Raw genomic sequence first — 20587 nt, 5'->3', positions numbered from 1 at the left:
TCCCTTAAGGTTTCCTTTAGAGTTGTAGCCATAGGTAGACTTCTCGCTCGCTAAAGCTCGGAAACGGAATTAAAACCTCTTTGTTTAGAATGGGTAATTTTAGCCCCTCGTATTCATGATTTAAATATGTATCTATCTATCTGTAGGCAAAGATAGAAGCAGAAGCAGTTATTGAAATCCTGTAGCTATATGCGGTGCACGTCAGTACGTGTAATAATAATTATTTGGCGGCTGCGATTATACAGATTTAGATAGGCTCCTACGGCGGAGATAACCTCTTACATAGCTCACAGCACATAGCGCCACCCTCGTACCGTCCGCAGAAATGATACAAAGGATATTATTATTTATTATGCTGTAAAATTTAAAGCGTGCATTGAATACTACGAAGCGAAGGATTCTAAGATTTACTTGGGTTCTGTACAAACGTTTATTTAAAAGTTTGTTTAAACATGTGCCAATAAAGCCCTTCATACCCCACGTGACAGGGTTAACTAAATTCAAAATTAAGACTGCCGTTTTTTGTATAAAGATATTTTTGTGATTTAAATACAAATGTATAATTTACTTGCCAAATTTCATAGTTCATATTTTGTGGCATAAACGACTGTATCTTTTTTGAATTAACTTGAAAGTTTTTTTCACAGCTTCAAGGGACTGTAGACGTTGGTCTATGGTTTTAGTCTCACGATACCTCTACGAGTTACCGAGATGGAGGGTCTTGATAGACAGACATAGAACGGTCCACAGATTTTCCTTTTGAGGAACGGAACCCTAAAAATAAAATCCTGAGTATAGCGTACAAGAAGCACCGTACAGGCAGCCAAATATACACAGTCTATTATCTCACTACAACATTGATTTACTTAAAAGGTATATTTATATCTATTAATTAAGGCACATTCCCATTGATTAAGTATTAGCTAATTACTAATGATCTAAGTGGAATTTGGAATGCTTTATTGAACAAATTGCGAATATAGGCAATTTGGGAAAATTTTGATTGCAACATAAATTCGAATAACGACTTGTTCTGAGTATGTTACTTGTTTTTAAATTACACCGTAATGTGATTTTATTTGGTATTTAAACAGAGACACAATTAGGAATCATTCACTCTGATAAGACACTTTAGGACTACAATATGAAATCGGTAAGTCAGAGTTGATGATCTTTTTCGTTTTTTCTTATTTAAACTTATTATTTCTTCAAGACAAGCTAATCATATTTTTTTTTTCATGTATTCACTAATGGTTTACTGTACCAAAAATTGAATGAAGAATTTTCAGTAAACAGTAATCAATAGATAATAAAATTTATATAAGACAAGCTAATCAAATTTAATTTTGGTGTAATAGTATTAAAAATAAAATGAAGAATTTTCGGTAATCAATAGATAATAAATCAATACATTAATCATGCCTACATAAAATTGAAGTATCGATCTGTGATTTCAATTCGTTTTATATATTTTTCAATTTGTTATTTCAATCTATAAATATTTGTAATTTCAATTTGTTTTATTTACACGAACTAAAACACAAAATGAAACATTTTATTTTGTCTGTATGCCTGTATCTCTGTTTGTCTGGACTAATCTTTAGAACGACAAAATCAATTCTAATAGGACTTTAACTTGGCACATATAGGCTACTTTTTATCTAGGAAAAAATCTATAGTTCCCGTGGCATTCATATCAGTCTTAAGCGACTTAAAAAAAGGAGGAGGTTCTACGTTCGTCTGTATGTATGATTTTTTGTTTGTTACAGTTGGTAGTGTTTGCTTGTCTGGCAGCAGTGGTGTTGTGTGCACCTCCCAAACCCGCGACCGATGACGCGTCCCTGAGGTTCTTGCCAGCAATTAGACACGAAGAGGTCCACGATGAATTCGGCCAGTACGCGCTTCGGTATATCACAGCTGAAAGTGAGTACAATTGGTGTTATCTATTGTTTTTTTCTTTATCTACTTATAAATCGATGCTAAATAAAGATTATTAACATAATATTAAAAGATAAATTTAAAATTATTTCTAAGTTTTTCAAAAATATTTATATATCCGTTGTCTGTATTTGAAGCAGGAAACCGATAAATATTTTAATAATAAGAAAGTTAGTATGTGTGTTCGTGACGCTCTCAGGGCTGAGCCACTAAACTGATTTTGACAGCCTCCGTGGAGCAGTGGTATGCGCGATGGATTTACAAGACGGAGGACTTGGGTTCGATCCCCGGCTGGACCGATTGAGGTTTTTTTAATTGGTCCAGGTCTGGATGGTGGGAGGCTTCAGCCGTGGCTAGTTACCACATTACTGCCAAAGATGTACTGCCAAGCTATTTAGCATTCCGGTACGATGTCGCGTGGAAACCGAAAGGAGCGTGGTTTTTCATCCTCCTCCTTACTAGCCCGCTTCCATCTTAGATTGCGTCATCACTGACTATCAAGTAAGATTGTAGTCAAGGGCTAACTTGTAATAGTAAAAAAAAATAAAACGAAACCGCGGAGTGTCCGCTAGTAATTTAGATTGTGTTAAAATCAAAAGAATAGTTTAAAGGACAAACGTAAACAAGACATAAATGACTACCACCGAATTAAAGCTTAAATTGTGAAACTGAACTTTAAACGATCAATTATTTTCACGTTTCTGCAGCACCCACGACTATAACTGATCGTGTATTGGTCGCTGCGTGAAACGGCTCGACTTATGAAACGTCTTCGCTGCCGTTTGCGCTGCAGAAGCGTGAGAATAATTGACCGTCAATGGCTGACTTAAAGAAGTTTATTAAATATTTTGTTTTGTATTTTTAGATACAGTCGTGTCGGAGCGCGGCAAGCTAGTGCCGAGCCAACGCGGCGGTTACGTGTTAGAGATCGAGGGCCAGTACAGCTTCATCGGAGACGACGGCAAGGTGTACGTCACCAAGTACAGAGGTGGTCCCGACGGCTTCCACGTCGACGCCAAACACTTACCGCAGCCCGTCCGACCTTTACCTGTTTAAATAATAAATGAATTTCACACATTATTTCTCTTTTTCTGATATAAGACACCTGAAATCTGCCGAGAAGTCCATTTGGTTTTGGATGCAGTGGTAAGATGAAAGGCCTATCGCGTTTTGGAAGGTTTTAATTGAAGATGGTTATAAACAGTGGTTAATTGTTAAATATTAATTTATTTATACCTAACACCTAAAGGTAAATACGACTAGGTCGATTCTTTTATAATCTCATTAGAAGTATTCTCCATTTTGTACACAAATAAGTCTGAAAACGGCAATTTTACTAAAATCATTAAAATGTTTGTATTGTATTTTGTAGGTATATGTATTGTATTTTTCTCTCATTTATTTGTTTTTTTTTTTTAATTTTTAACGAAATACAAAATATAATATAAATCACTATTAAACCCATCCGCTGGGGGACATTTGAGTGCCCAAGCAACCGGTGATCAGGACTCCAGAGTGAGGAATCCCCTCACGATAGGCGCCGTCTAAAGAATCACTGCCTTCTGTATCCAACGCTTGATCCAGCAGTTATTCTGCTTCTTAAGGTGTTACTGTATTAATTATTAGTAAAATACTTTTACTAATAATTAATACACCTCTAATAATTAATACTTTTACTAATAATTAATATACTTTTACTAATAAGTAGCGCCGAGAGCCGTGATAGCCCAGTGGATATGACCTCTGCCTCCGATTCCGGAGGGTGTGGGTTCGAATCCGGCCCGGAGCATGCACCTCCAACTTTTCAGTTGTGTGCATTTTAAGAAATTAAATATCACGTGTCTCAAACGGTGAAGGAAAACATCGTGAGGAAAACTGCATACTTGAGAATTTTCTTAATTCTCTGCGAGCTCGAGTCTCCTCTCATTCTGAGAGGAGACTCAGAAAAGTATTTGAAACTATATTTAAAGATTATTATTAATGAAAGCTATATAGTTTTTGTTATTTTGCCAACGGTATTCGGCAGATTTCTGAAAGGATCTTAGGAGGGTGGCGAAGCCTCGAGGATGCGCCTGGGGCGGGGGAGGGCCGTGACGTCACGTCCTATCTCGGCGGCCATCTTGGATTATCTCGTCGCACCTGCGGGACGGGGGGGGACTGTATCGACCGCGCTGTCCGTGCACATTTTTCAGGGAAATCCTAAATTTCGAGCATTTTGAGCTCAAAGACCCAAATTGTTTCAGTAACCTTAATTTTGTATTCATTGTGAATATAACTACTTTTTAAATGTCAGATATTTTTTATTTAAGACAAACTAATAAAGATAAAGCACACGAATAGGTAGGTATTAATTATTTTCTTTATTATAAAGAGGTGTGAGTTTGTAAGGTTTTAGAGGATAATCTCCGAATCTACTAAAACTGATACAAAGCTACGTTATTCCTAAATGTCACAGGCTATATTTTATGCCCGTATTCCCACAGGTACGGGAACTCGAGTGAAACCGCGAAATGTCTGCTAATTTGTTGATGAAGGCACTCGGTGACATCTGCATTATAGATTTAGTTCGTGTGGTAGAAAACCCGAATTAGAAACAAACTTCACCCATCTGTTTATTGGATGAAAAATGTTAATAACAAACTTAGTACGTCAAAAATATTTAGCTAGTAGGTTGCCTACAAAAAGCTTCCGGTCAAACTATCTTTAATGAGAGTTAATAATGGTTAATAATATATATAAATAGTTAGATATTTTTCAGGCAGCCTATTCGCAATATATTTCTTAATTTAATTTATACTAATATTATAAAGCTAAAGAGTTTGTTTGTTTGTTTGATTGAACGCGCTAATCTCAGGAACTACTGGTCCGATTTGAAAAATTCTTTCAGCGGTGAAATCGCGAGGCTTCAGCTAGTAAATAATATGTGCCATGTTGTTAATATTACGATTTTTAAGTTATGTTCGAAATGTATATAATGTGTATAATGTGCATAGGCATAGGCATAACTAGGCAGAACTTTGCCTATTTGAACCCTCTCATATGTGCTAAGCGTCTGTCATTTGGCCTACCGCGTTCTTTGTGCGACTTGACTTCAAAGATCAAACGACTTTATTCACGTCTTTGCTCCATAGACTCAAAGAAAGGGATGAAATAATTTTCTCAAAGGTGTTTTCTTAATTCTTTGCATCTATGTACTTGTATTATAGACGTTATTTGTCATGTTTTCCATATTTATATGACTTTGGTATAAGTCATGTAGATATGGATTTAGTGTTATAAATGTGCAAGTTTGCATGTTTATGGATTAGGTTTGACACATACCTATAACGTAGTTTATATCTTGGGTTTAAAGTCCTTATTTGTCATCTTATCGGCCTGTTTTATTGATCTATTACAGGGTCAGACCAGACAGACAGACAGAAGAATTTCGGAGTTAAGACCCATCACGCTCTTCAAATGTGGAACAGAGTTTGGAAGAGTGCTCAAAAATTTTTCAAGTTATCAGTTCCTGCATGACCCTTTTGTGTAGGTATTTAGGTACCTACCATAAAATCGCCAGGCATCGCAGTTATATGTACCTTCACGTAGTTGAAATCTCTTGAACGTATACACAAATACATAAGGTTTGATTTCACATCCATGATTCACTCTACGAAGATATGGAATACATTGCTTTCGACTTCCGTACCACCTAGAACGTGGCTATCTAGATCTAGAAGTACGTACAGATTCAATAACTACTTTTTAAGCAATTATATTCCACCTGTCCATATTCATTCATCATTAATGTTTTACTCTGTGACGATCACCATTAAAGTTTTATGATGTTGACCGGGATCGATGGCTTAACTTGCTTTCCGAGGTACGTAGTTGTTCCAAGTCTAAGTGTTAGAATAAGAAAAGCTCAATATTAAAAAAATAAATAAAAAAAATCATTACGGTTTAAAAACCATAGAATTGTGAATAACTAAAATAATAATCTAGACGAGTTAGCAAGATTCCTAATAATTACTCGACCCAGGATTTGAACACAGGACCCCATATCCGAATCGACAACCACTGAATCAACGAGGCAGTTTATACACTAGTACAAAAAAATTCAAAGTGGCACCTTTCGCGATCCTAAACAAAAAGTATCCGATAGCACGGAGGTCAGCCCACCGGGCGGCAACGCGTGCCTTAGTTTACCCTCTCACTAGCACTCGATGCATCCTTGATACATCCTTGATACACCCTTAGCGCCGCACAGGAATATAATAGACCCAAACAGAACACGCAGCTGCGAACACGCGCGCATTGACGCGAATTGTTGTACGTAGTAAGTGTTTGGTCGGCGCACGGTGGTCTAAAATTAACATGTTGATTACCACTTGATGATGTTCCTGCTTTGTATTGTTGTATCGAGAGGCGGCAGTGTCAACGAGCTAACACAATATAGGTAAGGTTTGATTATGTATAGGTAAGTTTTGTATACAAATATACAACGAAATGAGAAAGTAAAAGCCGAATAGGAGACGTGATAGCCCAGTGGATATGATTCTCCGCCTCTGCCATCGATTCGGAGGGCGTAGATTCGAATCGAGTCCGGGGCATGCACCTCCAACTTTTCAGTTGTGTGCATTTTAAGAATACAAATATCACGTGTCTCAAACGGTGAAGAAACAACATCGTAAGGAAACCGGCATACCTGAGAATTTTCTTAATTCTGTAGTCTAGTCTGCCAATCCGTATTAGGCCAGTGAGGTTCGACTATTGGCCTAACTCCACTCATTCTGTGAGGATCTTGGGTTATTGATGGTGATGATGAGGCTAAGAAACAATTTATGAAAATATTTTATATACGAGTATCTATCTATCTGATTACAATTACCTACTCAACAAATTTTCATGCGGTTTTCACAGGTATAAAATTGAGCGAAGTATGGAATACCAAATTATGAAATATATAAACTTTGTTTCAAGATCTGAAATAAGATCTCATCAAAGTAAGAAAAAGGGTTACGAAAATCTAGCACACAATCTAGACAATCATAGCAATCTAGACGACCTTAGCACTTGCCTTGGTCTTGTACATATGTTTTCGGTGCCTTGGTCTTTATAATATTATTATGTTACTTGTTAGGTATCTACTCTCTATAGCCCCAAAGATTCATTTAAATCTCGAGTGTAACTTACTCGTATGTTTACATTTCCTACAGAATTTACAGATCTACCTAAGTCTCTTATAAGAATAAAATATATGGTATCGTATTTGGTAAATTACGTTTCTTATAGTCACATATCTTCTAACTAGAATCTGGCTTATCTACCAAATATATTTGGCTTCATACTATAGATTCAGACTTATCTAAAGTGTTTAAACCTTTAAAAATGAAGTTGATTTGCGTTTGAATTATGTACCTACTGATAAGTTAGTTGGATTATTGACGAGGATCACTGATATTTCTTTATCCACTGGGTTGATCCAGATACCACAAGCTATTCACTGGGCTATTACGGGTCAATGGATATAACGGTTCGGTGGACTATTTGCTTAACTCCTCCCATTCTAAGAGGAGACTTGTGCTCAACAGTGAGCCGAAAATGGGTTGCTAATGATGACGATAATGAAGATAAACCTATATTAATAAGACTCGTACACTATTATAGGTATATGTAGTAGATGCAGCCATTTAGGGTTAGTACAAGTGTAAGATTAACATCGATTCCTTCACTGAATGGAAGTGAAGCAAGTAGCTTAAGTCAATAAATAATAAAATGGGACCGCGTGGCGTTTAACAAATGAACGCGACGTGCTTTGCCACCGCGCGCCCGGGACCAATTGATTACCGTACTTTATCGTAATGTACCTACGTACTCTGAGACACTCCTATGGGAACTTTATTTTGTACATCCTATATTCTGTTTCTTATAAGACATAAAACATCGATGGACACAATACACAAACGGATACAATAAACTTTTATATGTAGAGCTTACTATTTTACGAATAAGTACTTATATTTGGTATAGCTGACTCCGCGCTGTTTCACTCGCGTGGTTCCCGTTCCCGTAGGAATATGGGGATAATATATAGCCTATAGGCTTTCTCGATAACTGGGCTATCTAACACGGAAAGAATTTTTTAAATCGGACCAGTAGTTCCTGAGATTAGCGCGTTCAATCAAACAAACAAACAAACTCTTCAGTTTTATAATATTAAGTATAGATTGTATTGTTGTAAATCAAATTAAGAATAGAAGACAATGAGGCAGTGATTGTTAAAATAGGATAGGTAAATAAAATTAAAATATCAAAAAAATAAATAGGTTAGGTTAGGTTAGGTTACGTCTTTAAACAATTATAAAGTATAAAAATGTAGATATAGAACCATTTTTCGTTTTTCATCTCTAACAACACAAAAACGGATCAAAATGAGGTTAAAATTGTTGTAGACCTTTTAATCAATTAATTTTTAACTTCAATCGTAAAGTAAACGAAATCCTACGAAGGCTATAGAAACTGGTATATTCAAAATATGTATAAAATTATATGTATTACAGGTGTGGGAGTTGCACTGCGGACAAAATCTCATTAAAAATAAAAGCTCGGGTTGGTAACAAAAAATATTGCCAGCAAAAAATGTTTGTGGGCACTTGTGTATTGAATCTATAGAAATTGAACTTGAATAATATAATAAACTGATTTTATAACACCTACAGCGGGCCCGAGAGCGCGCGTCGTGTTTCAAAACAACGAATTTGATATCACGATTTTTCGCGTATTTTATACTTACACCCTTTTTGACAGGTTGAAAGAGTTTGAATGTCTTTTATGGGTTTTTATTTAATCTCTTACTATATTATTGTGTGGTTAGAAGTGATTATAATGTGTTTGAATTGACTGTAAGCTATTGAAAATGTCGACAACCTTACCTTATCAGCCGATAGATGTCCACTAGACATAAGCTTCTTGCATGGACCTCCAAGCACAACGGTCTCGAGCCGCCAGCATCCAGCGGCTCCCTGCAACCCGCTTGATATCCTCGGTCTAGCTACTGAGGGGTGGTACAACATTGCGCTTTCCGGTGAGGGGTTGCCATTTCAGCACCTTGGGACTCCAAGGTCCATCGGCTCCTCGAACTACTTCGAACTGTCGAAAACAATTGTATACAATTATCAAGGTTGGACCGTGGAGGCTTTGGAAGGAAGCAGATTTCAAGGGATTGTAGATCCTCTATTTTTCCACCCTAAACCCACCACAGTAATTCCATAATTGTCTACGGGTCTCTAATGTGGTATATTTTTTATATGTCGATCAATGTTTACGTCCAATGAAACCGCTTGCGTATATTAATTAGAATTTTCAGTCATAAATTAGAAAGTTACAAGTTCATTATTCCGAGTTTTTAAATATTTTCTTTTTCAGTTATTTGTCTATGTAAATTTAAAGATTGGCTTTGGTTGCAGTAAGCACACTTCAGGCAAAGATGTACTACCAAGATATGGATTGTGCAGAAACCAGATAGGATGACTGGTGGACAAACTTGTATCTCTTCGAAGTTAAATTGCACCAAAAAGGTTACTTAGAATATTTAGCGTTCTGGTAAGTCAGTAGAAGACACTTAGCTTTAGCATTTTCAGTTATGTTGTAGAAGCTATATTGCTCGAATGCAATTTAAGATTTTAAAAAATTGTTAATATTGCCACTTAAATGCTCTAAATCATATTATAACACGGCTTCGTGTTGTTTATTTTGTATTACTATTTATGTTATACATTTTCAATTCGTAGTAACTAATACTATTAATTTAAAATGATTGAAGGACATCACGCGAGCGTTGAGAACACGCGTTGAAAAAATAAATCAAATCGTACTCTACGACGCCCACCATTAATAAAACACTTTAAAATATATTTAATAATGTCTACAAAGCCGGAGAGCACAATGCCCTATCCATAAAGGGCAGCATTTATTATGACGACAATATATTGAATACAAAAAGATAGCGTGACAAAGATGCGTACTTTTTAATAATATTGTCATTTCTCAGCAGCAGTGGACTCTTTCAAAAAGCCATAATGTAATAATTTATTTCTTTATAAAAGTTTTTTCCCTTCGTGGGAGATTTGAGGCCAGGTGAGCACGGGTTAACTGATTTTATTGAAGCCTCTAAGGCTTTCGGTGTGTAATGGGATTTCACGATCACGTGTTCTACAGCGATTGTTCTCAGGTTTCTTTTCATATTTAACGTGTTGGTAATTTTGTTAGTATAACATTTTCTATAGTTACTTACTTATATTCTAATACTTAACCATCTCCTTACTAGCCTGTACGTTTGATATACCTATTCTTATCATCATCATCATTATCAATCCATATTCGGCTCACTGCTGAGCTCGAGTCTCCTCTCCGAATGAGAGAGGTTAGGCCAAAAGTCCACCACGCTGGCCCAATGCGCAGAGAATTAAGAAAATTCTCTGGTATGCAGGTTTCCTCACGATGTTTTTCCTTCACCATTTGAGTTACGTGATATTTAATTTCTTAACATGCACACAACTGAAAAGTTGGAAGTGCATGCCCCGGACCGGTTTCAAACCCACAGCCTCCGAAATCGGAGGCTGTGAGTCGGTCATATCCACTGGGGAATCACAGCTCTCACCTATTCTTATAATAGGCTTGTTTACGTGTTACTTAATTCCCGGCATAAAGTATAGCCTACGTGTTAGTGTTATACAGATATGTATTAATAATATAAGCTTTAAATAGAATCAAAATTCATTTATTTTAATTAGATTTAGTTTATAAACACTTTCGAAATGTCACCTAATAATACTTATTATTTGATAATAGTGATATCTAACATGATTGTGATAACATTTAATTTCCAATTTCTTTTTATCGTTATATGGTTATTTATATTAAAGTTTCATCAAAATCCGCACATCTCCTCTACGCTATAAGTAGGTGCTTTAAGATAGGGTATTTAAGATAGGTTGGATCTTAGCCCATCCACGTTACATCAATGCGGGTTGACGGACTAATTAGTCCGTCCAAACTTTAACGAATAGAATCATTAAGTCCATTTCATATTCAATGAGTACCTAATAGGTAAGTATTTAATAATGTCGTATTTTTACCAATACATTACATAAATCCCAATTTCGGCTTGCAACAAGGCTTGCGCAAAAAACTGTCGCTTTTATAGCCTTCGTCGAGACGGAGTTGACACTGGTGCCACAATAAAATCGATGAAATATCTTTGGGGCAGTGACAATAACTCATAGAGAGCTTTGTTACTACGAGTATCTTCGCACAGGTACGCCCTGGGTACGCCTGCTGGGTAAGGCCGCCTACACACGGAGATGCTGTGCGAAAGGGTTCTTTTTCTGATACTTTATTAATGTTAGTTTACTGTTTTTTTGAGCTCGTCCTGGACAGTGCTTCAACCATATTGATGTGACCTGGTTTGTCCTGTTATAGGCGATAGTTTTCCACTTTTGTGTTCGACAGAATATATCATATTGTTCTATTTTCGTTACATGATATTACGAAAATTTGAGATACGCTAACGGCGCTGTGACTTTGTTAAACTAATGATTTAAAATTGTAGTGGTATGTATTATAAAGTATGTTTCACACTTTGATAGAATACAAAGGTGAGTAAGACTATAACTTACAGTAAAGATAAAATAAAGAAGGTAAATAGAAAGAAGCTGGAATCTTACCTACACTGGAAGGCCCAATATTGGTCGATCACTAAATAGTGGTCAACCAATACTGGGCCTTGCGGTTTGTGGACTGACAACACAATTCGTATCGCAGGAAGTCGTTGTTTACTGGGGGTAAATGTTATTGTGTTTGGTAGTAGTCCCTTTAAAGGCCAACAGTGTATGACTATGGTGACAACGATGATGCATAAAGTAAGTATTGAGAATAGCGTAAATGGCTGAGCTCTGTCGACCAACGATTTGACCAGTCGTCGCGTAGATGAGTTGCAACGTGTTCGAAGCACCTTATTTTATAGCGGCGCTAACGCTGTGCGTTTCCATGGTTTTTGTTGTTTTTTTAGACAATTGCCCAATGATTTGTTGTTTTGTTCTGAAAATTTTATGGTCAATAAAAATATTTTGGCGCTGTGATCTATGGTTGAGCTCGGTTTTTAGAGCGGAACGTAATCGGTACAGTTTCTTCGTATAAATGTATGCGAAGTAAATATATAAATTAAATTATATAGGAACGATGGTCAACAGTGGTGTGCACTTCATTTCACTTTTTTTCTTATTGCTTATTAAATGTAGATTTTCCCAGTTTGCTTAATTTACTTGCATACATACTAGTGCATACCCTGATCGACAACCTTATGCACGCCACTGATGGTCAATGACCTGACAATTTTCTTAATTCTCTACGTGTGTGAAGTCAGCCAATTCGTATTGGGCCAGCGTGGTGGACTAAGGCCTAAGTCACCACGCCCCCTCTCATTCTGAGAGGCTACAACTGTGTGCCCAACAGTGAGCTAACAATGATTGTTAATGGAACGAATCTAAGAATTCCATTATAGTAGTTTGGGTATCATGGTTTTGGTTAATCATTGCGATGATTTTGTAGGCACGTAACATGTCTAATAGTATAAAATCGTTGGCCTACCCTAGTTAAACTTATGCACTGGCAGTATGCCTACTCACAGATCACGTACAACTCGTTCCTTGTACCAGGTCCAGCCAGTTTCCCCGAGTAGCGTCAACTAGTCCCTGGTTCCCGGAATCCGCATGAAGTCGTCACGGGACGCCCCGCCGGGACGGTAGCGCGCGGGCGGTCTGTGCCCGCCTTAATTAATTTTGATGCATTTTACCTGCGCGCCGTGAATACGGAATAGTTAATTTTGTATTCTGTGTCACATGCCATTAACATATTTGGGCTAGTTTATCCCATGTTAGTGGACTGCGTTTTTGGGATACTCCGAAGGTTTACGTCTTTTCTACGTGATAGAGCTTTGTTTAAAAATAATTAGGTAGGGTTGTACCTTGTTATATTATGGCAGAACTTATCAATTTATTATATATTTATGTAAATTATCAATATTCTATTAAGGTTAGGCTTTTGAACCTCGTTCTAGGTGACTTACATTAGTTAATTGATTTTTCGATCAAAATTGTTCTACTATGTTTTGGATTTTCTTAAGAAAACGTTATTGTTTTTGTTAAGAGAATGTTATATATATTTGACATATTTCCAGATATAAAAATGAACTGTACGTACCTCATACTTAGTATAAAAATAATACATTACCTTGTATAAATATATTTTGATGTTTATATAATGTACTTATAGCTATCTCAAAATGGTGTAGTACACAAAAAACCGTGATAGCCCAGTGGATATGACCTCTGCCTCCGATTCCGGAGGGTGTGGGTTCGAATCCGGTCCGGGGCATGCACCTCCAACTTTTCAGTTGTGTGCATTTTAAGAAATTAAATATCACGTGTCTCAAACGGTGAAGGAAAACATCGTGAGGAAACCTGCACACCAGAAAATTTCTTAATTCTCTGCGTGTGTGAAGTCTGCCAATCCGCATTGGGCCAGCGTGGTGGACTATTGGCCTAAACCCTCTCATTCTGAGAGGAGACTCGAGCTCAGCAGTGAGCCGTATATGGGTTGATAACGACGACGACACAAAAAACACGTTTAATTTTTTTTTTTACTCCAGGTAAGCTTCGAAAGTGCTCGTAGTATTTACATCGAGCATTTTATACAATGACCGACAAGTTGTTTATCTAGTTAATTAGGTAACAAGGTTTCGGGAACGATTCCGTTACTAAATCACAACATCCTTGCTCGCAAGGCGATCGAGATAAGCATCGACTTCCGAATACATCCCATCTCTTCGATCGCGCTGTCTAATTAAATTTCAAGTTTCTTTGCCAAGCCGACGAGCGGTTTGTTCATAAATAATATTAAGATTCTTTATGTATTTTAAAATAATTCAACAACATAACAAATCGATATTACAGGATCATTATCACCATTAACAGCCGATGGACGTCCAGCGGCTGGACATAGGCCTCTTGAATGGACTTCCAAACAAAACGGTCTCGAGCTGCTAGTATCCAGCGGCTCCCTGCAACCCGCTTAATGTCCTCAGTCCACCTAGTGGGGTGCCGACCAACACTGCGGTGCGGGGTTGCCATTCCAGCACCTTGGGACCCCAACGTCCATCGGCTCTTCTCTCTATGTGGCATGCCCATTGCTACTTCAGCTTCGCGACTCGCGTTACAGTATAGTTGTTAAATAAATATAATATTAAAGAATACATATAATTTGAAAATGGGTTATAACATTTTCATAAGCGCCATTCATCAAAATCGGCTCAGTTATAGTACGTAGTAGTGTAAAGGATACAAATATAATACAGCGTGGTAAAATACTAAATTTTGCCTGTTATAGTCAGGTTTCTATGACCATTTTCAATAATCATAATTTTAATAGGTATGCTAATTGTGGTGTATTTTATTATTAATATTGGAAGGTAGTACAATAAAAGTCAGTATTGAATCAGCTAACGTGTGTTTCACTACATGGTGGCAGCGGTGGGATTTATTTAATATAAAAGGCAAATAAGTTATAGTGTAAAGTGTGTATATTAAATATATACTTAATTACATAATTACATAAAATACAGGTAAAATTTTATACGGATGATATCGGTATTTAGTTTACTTAAAACTCCGTGTTTTAACTTCCGAGTTCTCTATGTTTATTATATTAAAACAAACGAGATTAAATTACTTTAGATAAATTTTATTTGATTTAACATGAGTCAAGGTATGAGGTACTTAATTATTATTATCATTACATCATTATAATAGCTTATTTTTGAAAACCTGATGCAGGCTGAGGCTTCCTCAATTATATAAGAGGGAATTTCTAAAATTGAAACCACCCTATACTACCACCAACACAAAACTGCTCTAATACCCTGACACTAAATGTTCCAGGATAAGAACCCAGGACAATGTGGTCGGTAGCCCACAGGATGACTACTGGACTAATAAGACAGTGAGACTTAGCTGTTGTACTTTTAATCCCATTACATTTTACATTTAGGTAGGTACATGATTGTCAATGTAGTAATCTCCTAGTTAATCGGTCCTCTAAATATGTACCTATGTGTTTTTCAAAATTTTATTTATATTTTTACTAAATTTTTATACCTTTAAGAAGTGGAATTTAATAAGCAAATTTATTTTTAATCTTGCAACGCCTACGATAACCTACAGAGTTTAATTAAATCCATATCCATAAACTATGTAAAGATAGAGTTAAATAGGTACTTATAAAAAATCCATCTAATTGGTGCTAAATATATAATACTGACATTTTGCAAACTGATTTATAATTAAAGATAGATAGATATTGTTGCCCTTAGTTTAGTCTATAAAGATAAATTGTGTTACATTAATAAATTAACTATTCGGTTATCTAATTGATTGTAACTAACTAACAGTGTAGGGGTGGTTTTTGGTCGCATTTAATTTTTATCTACGTAACTGTATGCAGCCGTATCCAATTGTGATTAGCCGTCGCTAATCGACCCTCGCCGTATATTGTAATATGCGTTTTATTTTTGTTTAATATGGGAAGTCAGTTTTGTTTACATCGCTATAATTCATATATAATTTTGACGGCCTCCGTGGCGCAGTGGAATGCGCGGTGGATTTACAAAACGGAGGTCCTGGGTTTGATCCCCGGCTGATTTTCTTAATTTGTCCAGGTCTGGCTGGTGGGAGGCTACGGCCGTGGCTAGTTACCACCCTACCGGTACAAGGACGTACCGCCAAGCGATTTAGCGTTCCGGTACGATGCCGTGTAGAAACCGAAAGGGGTGTGGATTTTCACCCTCCTCCGAACAAGTTAGCCCGATTCCATCTTAGACTGCATCATCACTTACCATCAGGTGAGATTGTAGTCAAGGGCTAACTTGTAAAGAATAAAAAAAAAATCAATGTGATTTCTACCCATGCCGCTGGCGGTTAGTATGCGACATTATACAACGTGATTTTATTTTTTTTATTTACAAGTTAGCCCTTGACTCACCTGATAATAAGTGATGATGATAAGAATCATTCCCTGTTTTCCTACCCTTAGTATTGTTTTTTTTTGTATATATTAAAAAGAAAATATATACAGGTATATACGCGTACACGTCGAATTGATAAACTTCTCTGCGATTTTCTACGGTTGAAAAGGCCTTACAACCAAGCAATTTACCGATGCCAATAATAAAAAATTTTTTTTTTATTATTTTTTATATACGAGTACACGTCGAATTGATAAACTTCTCTGCGTTTTTCTACAGTTGAAAAGGCGTACAACCAAGCAATTTGCCGATGCTATATACAGGGATATAATTACAGTTTTGGGATATAATAACCAAACCCTTCTACTACTACGCCTGCAAAGTAGGTAATCTTAGACTGCAACGTCTCTCGATTCGTGTCAGGCGAGACGTAATCAAGTAGAGTCAACAAAAAAACAATATTTTATCTTAGTGTACGGTGTACCTATTAGATAATACCACAGATAGTATACTATAAGAAGTTTAGAATCCACGCGCATCAATTCTGCAAAAACAAAACACGAGCATCGCTGTTTCATGTTTAGTTACATAAAAAAAAAATTACGACTTTTCTTCATTAAGTTTACTGCGAAATAATCGTTTCGGGCGCGAGCGGCCCGCGTTCGTCCCACAGTTTAGCCAAAACATAAAATTGAAATTGCGCACTCAAACTCACGCCCAACCGATTAGAAAGCGCGCAATCTTTGTCAACGAATTAAACTTTGACCGAATTACCGCCGAATTCACATCGTAAAATTATCTCGTATTGCAATAAATATGTCTGTTTTCGGGCTACATGTTTGGCAACAAGCGGCCGTGGCGAATGGTGTTATTGCTAATAGAGCGTGCGATAGGGATGTTTCGCTCTGTGTGGCTCGACCCGTCATACTTTGAGATGCAATTTCGAATCCTTATTGATTTATTGGCATTGCTATTGTTTGTTTGGGTGGAAAATGTAGATGCTTGGACAATTTATTATTTAGGCGTGATTTTGTGTTAACGCTGCAGGGCTTTTAATACAAATTGTACAACTGTGTAGTCGGTAAAACCATGTTCTGCGCCCTTATGCTAAGACGTTGCTGTTCAGTATCATTACGTCCTTTACGATCCTGACGATGACATAACGAATGACAATGCTTCCCAGGCAAAACAAACACAAGCTACACAGCGTCTTCGCCGGCGAAGACGAGGTCCCTGATATCTGACATCACCCAAATGTGGGCTTTTTAACTCACGATCTCGGGGGCGCCCGGACTGATACACTCAGGCCAAAACACCCTTCCCAAACGGCCTTCTAAGCCGAGGTCCGAGTCTCAGAGGAGATGCCCTTAAAGAGTCGTTCAGCCCATCTACTCTGCTTCTGCCTTCGGGCCCCATAAGGCGATGCTTCTGCGCTCGCCCAAACCTCCCGGTGACGCCGCTGAGGTGCCCGTCCATAAGGAGCCTACGGCACTTACACAATCAGGAAAAAAAAGTTCAGTATCATGACCCATACACTTCTGAATAAAGATAAGCGTCCACGTATTCGCAATTTTACAGTTGATACGTGCCATTCGTACGATCCGGATCAGTGGACGAAATTGTGACTTTCTATGCAAAGAATACTACGATCCGATTAATGCATTGCGTCCGATACTTACGATGTAGATATATTGATGTCTATTATAAAACAGCTATATTGTTGAGTGGTAAAAATAAGCATGACGGTCCTATTAACATTATTACATATTTTAAAGTAGGCAAATAAATATATAGGTAGGGATTATACCCTTTTAAAACATAAATAAAATAGGATATTTAAGCATAGTGCTGTCTCAATATTGCGTACTTTGCAAACTTCTATATCTGAATAAGGAAACATGTATAATTAAGACTAAATAATAAAATCAGCCGTTGCTTGCTTCTAGGTAGTTTATAAAATATCTAAACGAAAAATAGCAAAGTATGTTAGCAAAAATAAAAATTTAATATAAATATTTAAGTAAAAATGTACATTTCCCAAACATTTAATTTTTAATTTGTATACTCATACGTGTCATCATATACATCATCGCATACGGCATACCCTATACGAACATACTTAATAGCTTTCTAGGTATGTTCTGTATGTGTAAAACACTTATATGAAAGGTATAATCTTTTGTGTTTGGCCTGCGCTCTCGGATTAAATATTCTATTGTAAGTTCTGGTCAAACAATAGGAAAAAAATCTAGTAGCCTTTCCTTTCTTTGTTATAATCTGTGGCAAACGGGCGACTCTTTGTGTGTCTGTTGTAGACAAAGGCATCAAACTAAGCGCCAGATGAAAGGCATTTGTTGTTTTTTTCATACTCTACAAATTACATTCTGTTGCGATGCCAGTCAGGTGGAAATATTTACGTAAATATGCACAGATGAGGCATAAAACAAGAATTTTGTAGAGCAAACGTAGATTATTGTGTAACTATGTGTGTATTTTAAAATGTGAATTTATATCTAAAACTTAGTATGAAGTTTAGCCTAATATAACCCTAAAAGGTTTTTTGAATAAAATTTGCATTTAGTCATAGGTTACAGAAAAACATCTAACTCATGGTTCAAAAATGGTACGACGTTTCTATTTTATTATGTAACTGTGATAGGACGTTACAAATACTAAAAACAACCACTATATACGGAAGTTTTATTTTAGAATCCACTTTGAATACACACATACTTCTTATCAAAAAGGGAAAAGGCTTTTTTTTTCGAAATCAGAAAGTAGGTACCTACTTTTTTCCCCATATAACCTAATGCAACTTGATAGCTAATGAGCCCTACTATCATCCCTCAAAGGGATTGCTATGTATTTGCAGTGACCCTGTATATATTATAAGCATGCCAAGACTGTTGATCATCTGGTTGTCTGTCTATTTGAGTTTAACCCCGAAACATCTAAACAGATAACTATGCAACTTGAAGTAAACTTGACATTGTTTTATTGATAGCGGAAAAAAACTTACGCGGACGGAGTTCGGTCTTGCTAGTCTATTTTTGTTAATTTTATTATGTTTATTATTGTTAATACGAGAATAACTGACTGTCCGTCTAATACGAATTACGAGTATAATTTCACACCTAAGGGAGTAGTAATTTGAAAGAGATGAAAGCTTAGATACATGCAAAAACGATCCATGTGGACAAAGTCACATGATTTCGCTAGCTGTTATATAAATATTGACAGCAGCTCAATTCGCTTCGTGTTTGTATTATAAACACAAGTAGCAATGAAAGCCTTTGAAAGCCACTAAGCACACAAAGAATGGCCAACAATGTATTCTTCGGGAAGATAAATAAATAATCTCCATAGCAAAATAAATAAATATTGCTGCACTCTGCACGGCTACTCCTGGCCACAGACTAAAGGGAATAATAGAACGCGTTGACGATATTAATAGCAAAAGTAAATATGAGGAGCCGTTTCATGAGGGTATTTGGGGTAGAAAGTATTATGTAAATGATTTAATTAAAACTCAATATCCGACCAATGTTCTAGATTTAAATACGAAATTATATTAACTTATAATTGCATATGGAGAGTGAACGATCATATTTCTATTAGGAAAAATAACTCCTTACTATCCTTATGCCCTAATATTCCTTAAATTATACTTAATATCCTATTATACGAGTATAGTAGACTAGCTTTTTTTTGGTAAAAAAATATTGATTCTACTGAGAGTTTATAACAAAAAAGTTAACTTACTAAAAATATTTCGTTTTCACTAATATTTCCTTTCTCCTCGAGCGTAATATTTATTATAGTCTTGGATGGATCCCTATTTATTTTAGATTATGCGAGGACCTGTTTAATAAAAGGTTTCCTCCTATTTATTAAAATCGTGTTAAAAAAAATATTAAAACAAATGCAAAATGATCATTTTAACTATTAAATTCACTATCATTGTTACTATTAAACGAGGTCCACTGACAAACAAAAGCTAAGGTTCCTTCTACTATAGCATTGATCTGTGGTATTCATATAGCCAACAATAGGAGCCAATAAATCCTATACAATGCTATGTCACCGCATTTGTTGTGCAATTAATGGAAAAACTAGATAATAGTTGTAATAAATGGGCATGCAGTGATCCCGGTGCGTAAATCAAGAGGCAATCATTGAGAATACATTTTTATTTTGAAAATATTTTGGGTACACGCACAATCACGGTTAACTAACAATGTCCTTTTTGATATGTTGAATGACTCTGTTGTGAATTCACTATAATTACGAAAGTTTCTATCAATATACGTATGAACCTGCCTACTCAGTTACGCTAATATTGCCAAACAAATTTTGGAAGTTTTTTTTTTTTTTTTTATTCTTTACAAGTTAGCCCTTGACTACAATCTCACCTGATGGTAAGTGATGATGCAGTCTAAGATGGAAGCGGACTAACTTGTTAGGAGGAGGATGAAAATCCACACCCCTTTCGGTTTCTACACGATATCGTACCGGAACGCTAAATCGCTTGGCGGTACGTCTTTGCCGGTAGGGTGGTAACTAGCCACGGCCGAAGCCTCCCACCAGAGA

The 20587-nt window shown here is 36.5% G+C and overlaps 1 protein-coding gene across 1 annotated transcript; it reads left to right on the top strand.

The window, feature by feature from the left end:
- The first annotated feature begins 996 nt into the window (after positions 1-996).
- Positions 997-3018, top strand: LOC112058227 (flexible cuticle protein 12-like). Its single transcript, XM_024098936.2, has 3 exons — positions 997-1153; positions 1770-1923; positions 2804-3018. The coding sequence occupies exons 1-3, from the start codon at positions 1145-1147 to the stop codon at positions 2992-2994; spliced, it is 354 nt and encodes a 117-aa protein (XP_023954704.2). The 5' UTR covers positions 997-1144; the 3' UTR covers positions 2995-3018.
- The last annotated feature ends 17569 nt before the right edge of the window (positions 3019-20587 follow it).

This window comes from Bicyclus anynana, chromosome 7, assembly GCF_947172395.1.
Source record: "Bicyclus anynana chromosome 7, ilBicAnyn1.1, whole genome shotgun sequence".
NCBI classification, from domain to species: domain Eukaryota; kingdom Metazoa; phylum Arthropoda; class Insecta; order Lepidoptera; family Nymphalidae; genus Bicyclus; species Bicyclus anynana.
Note: the sequence above shows the minus strand (reverse complement) of the source record. Positions and strands in the feature narration are given on the sequence as shown.

Bases quoted from the DNA above. Each gene is read 5' to 3' on its own strand.
- LOC112058227 (XM_024098936.2), top strand. The intron at 1,924-2,803 runs GTGAGTACAATT...TTGTATTTTTAG, and splicing joins TCGGTATATCACAGCTGAAA to ATACAGTCGTGTCGGAGCGC.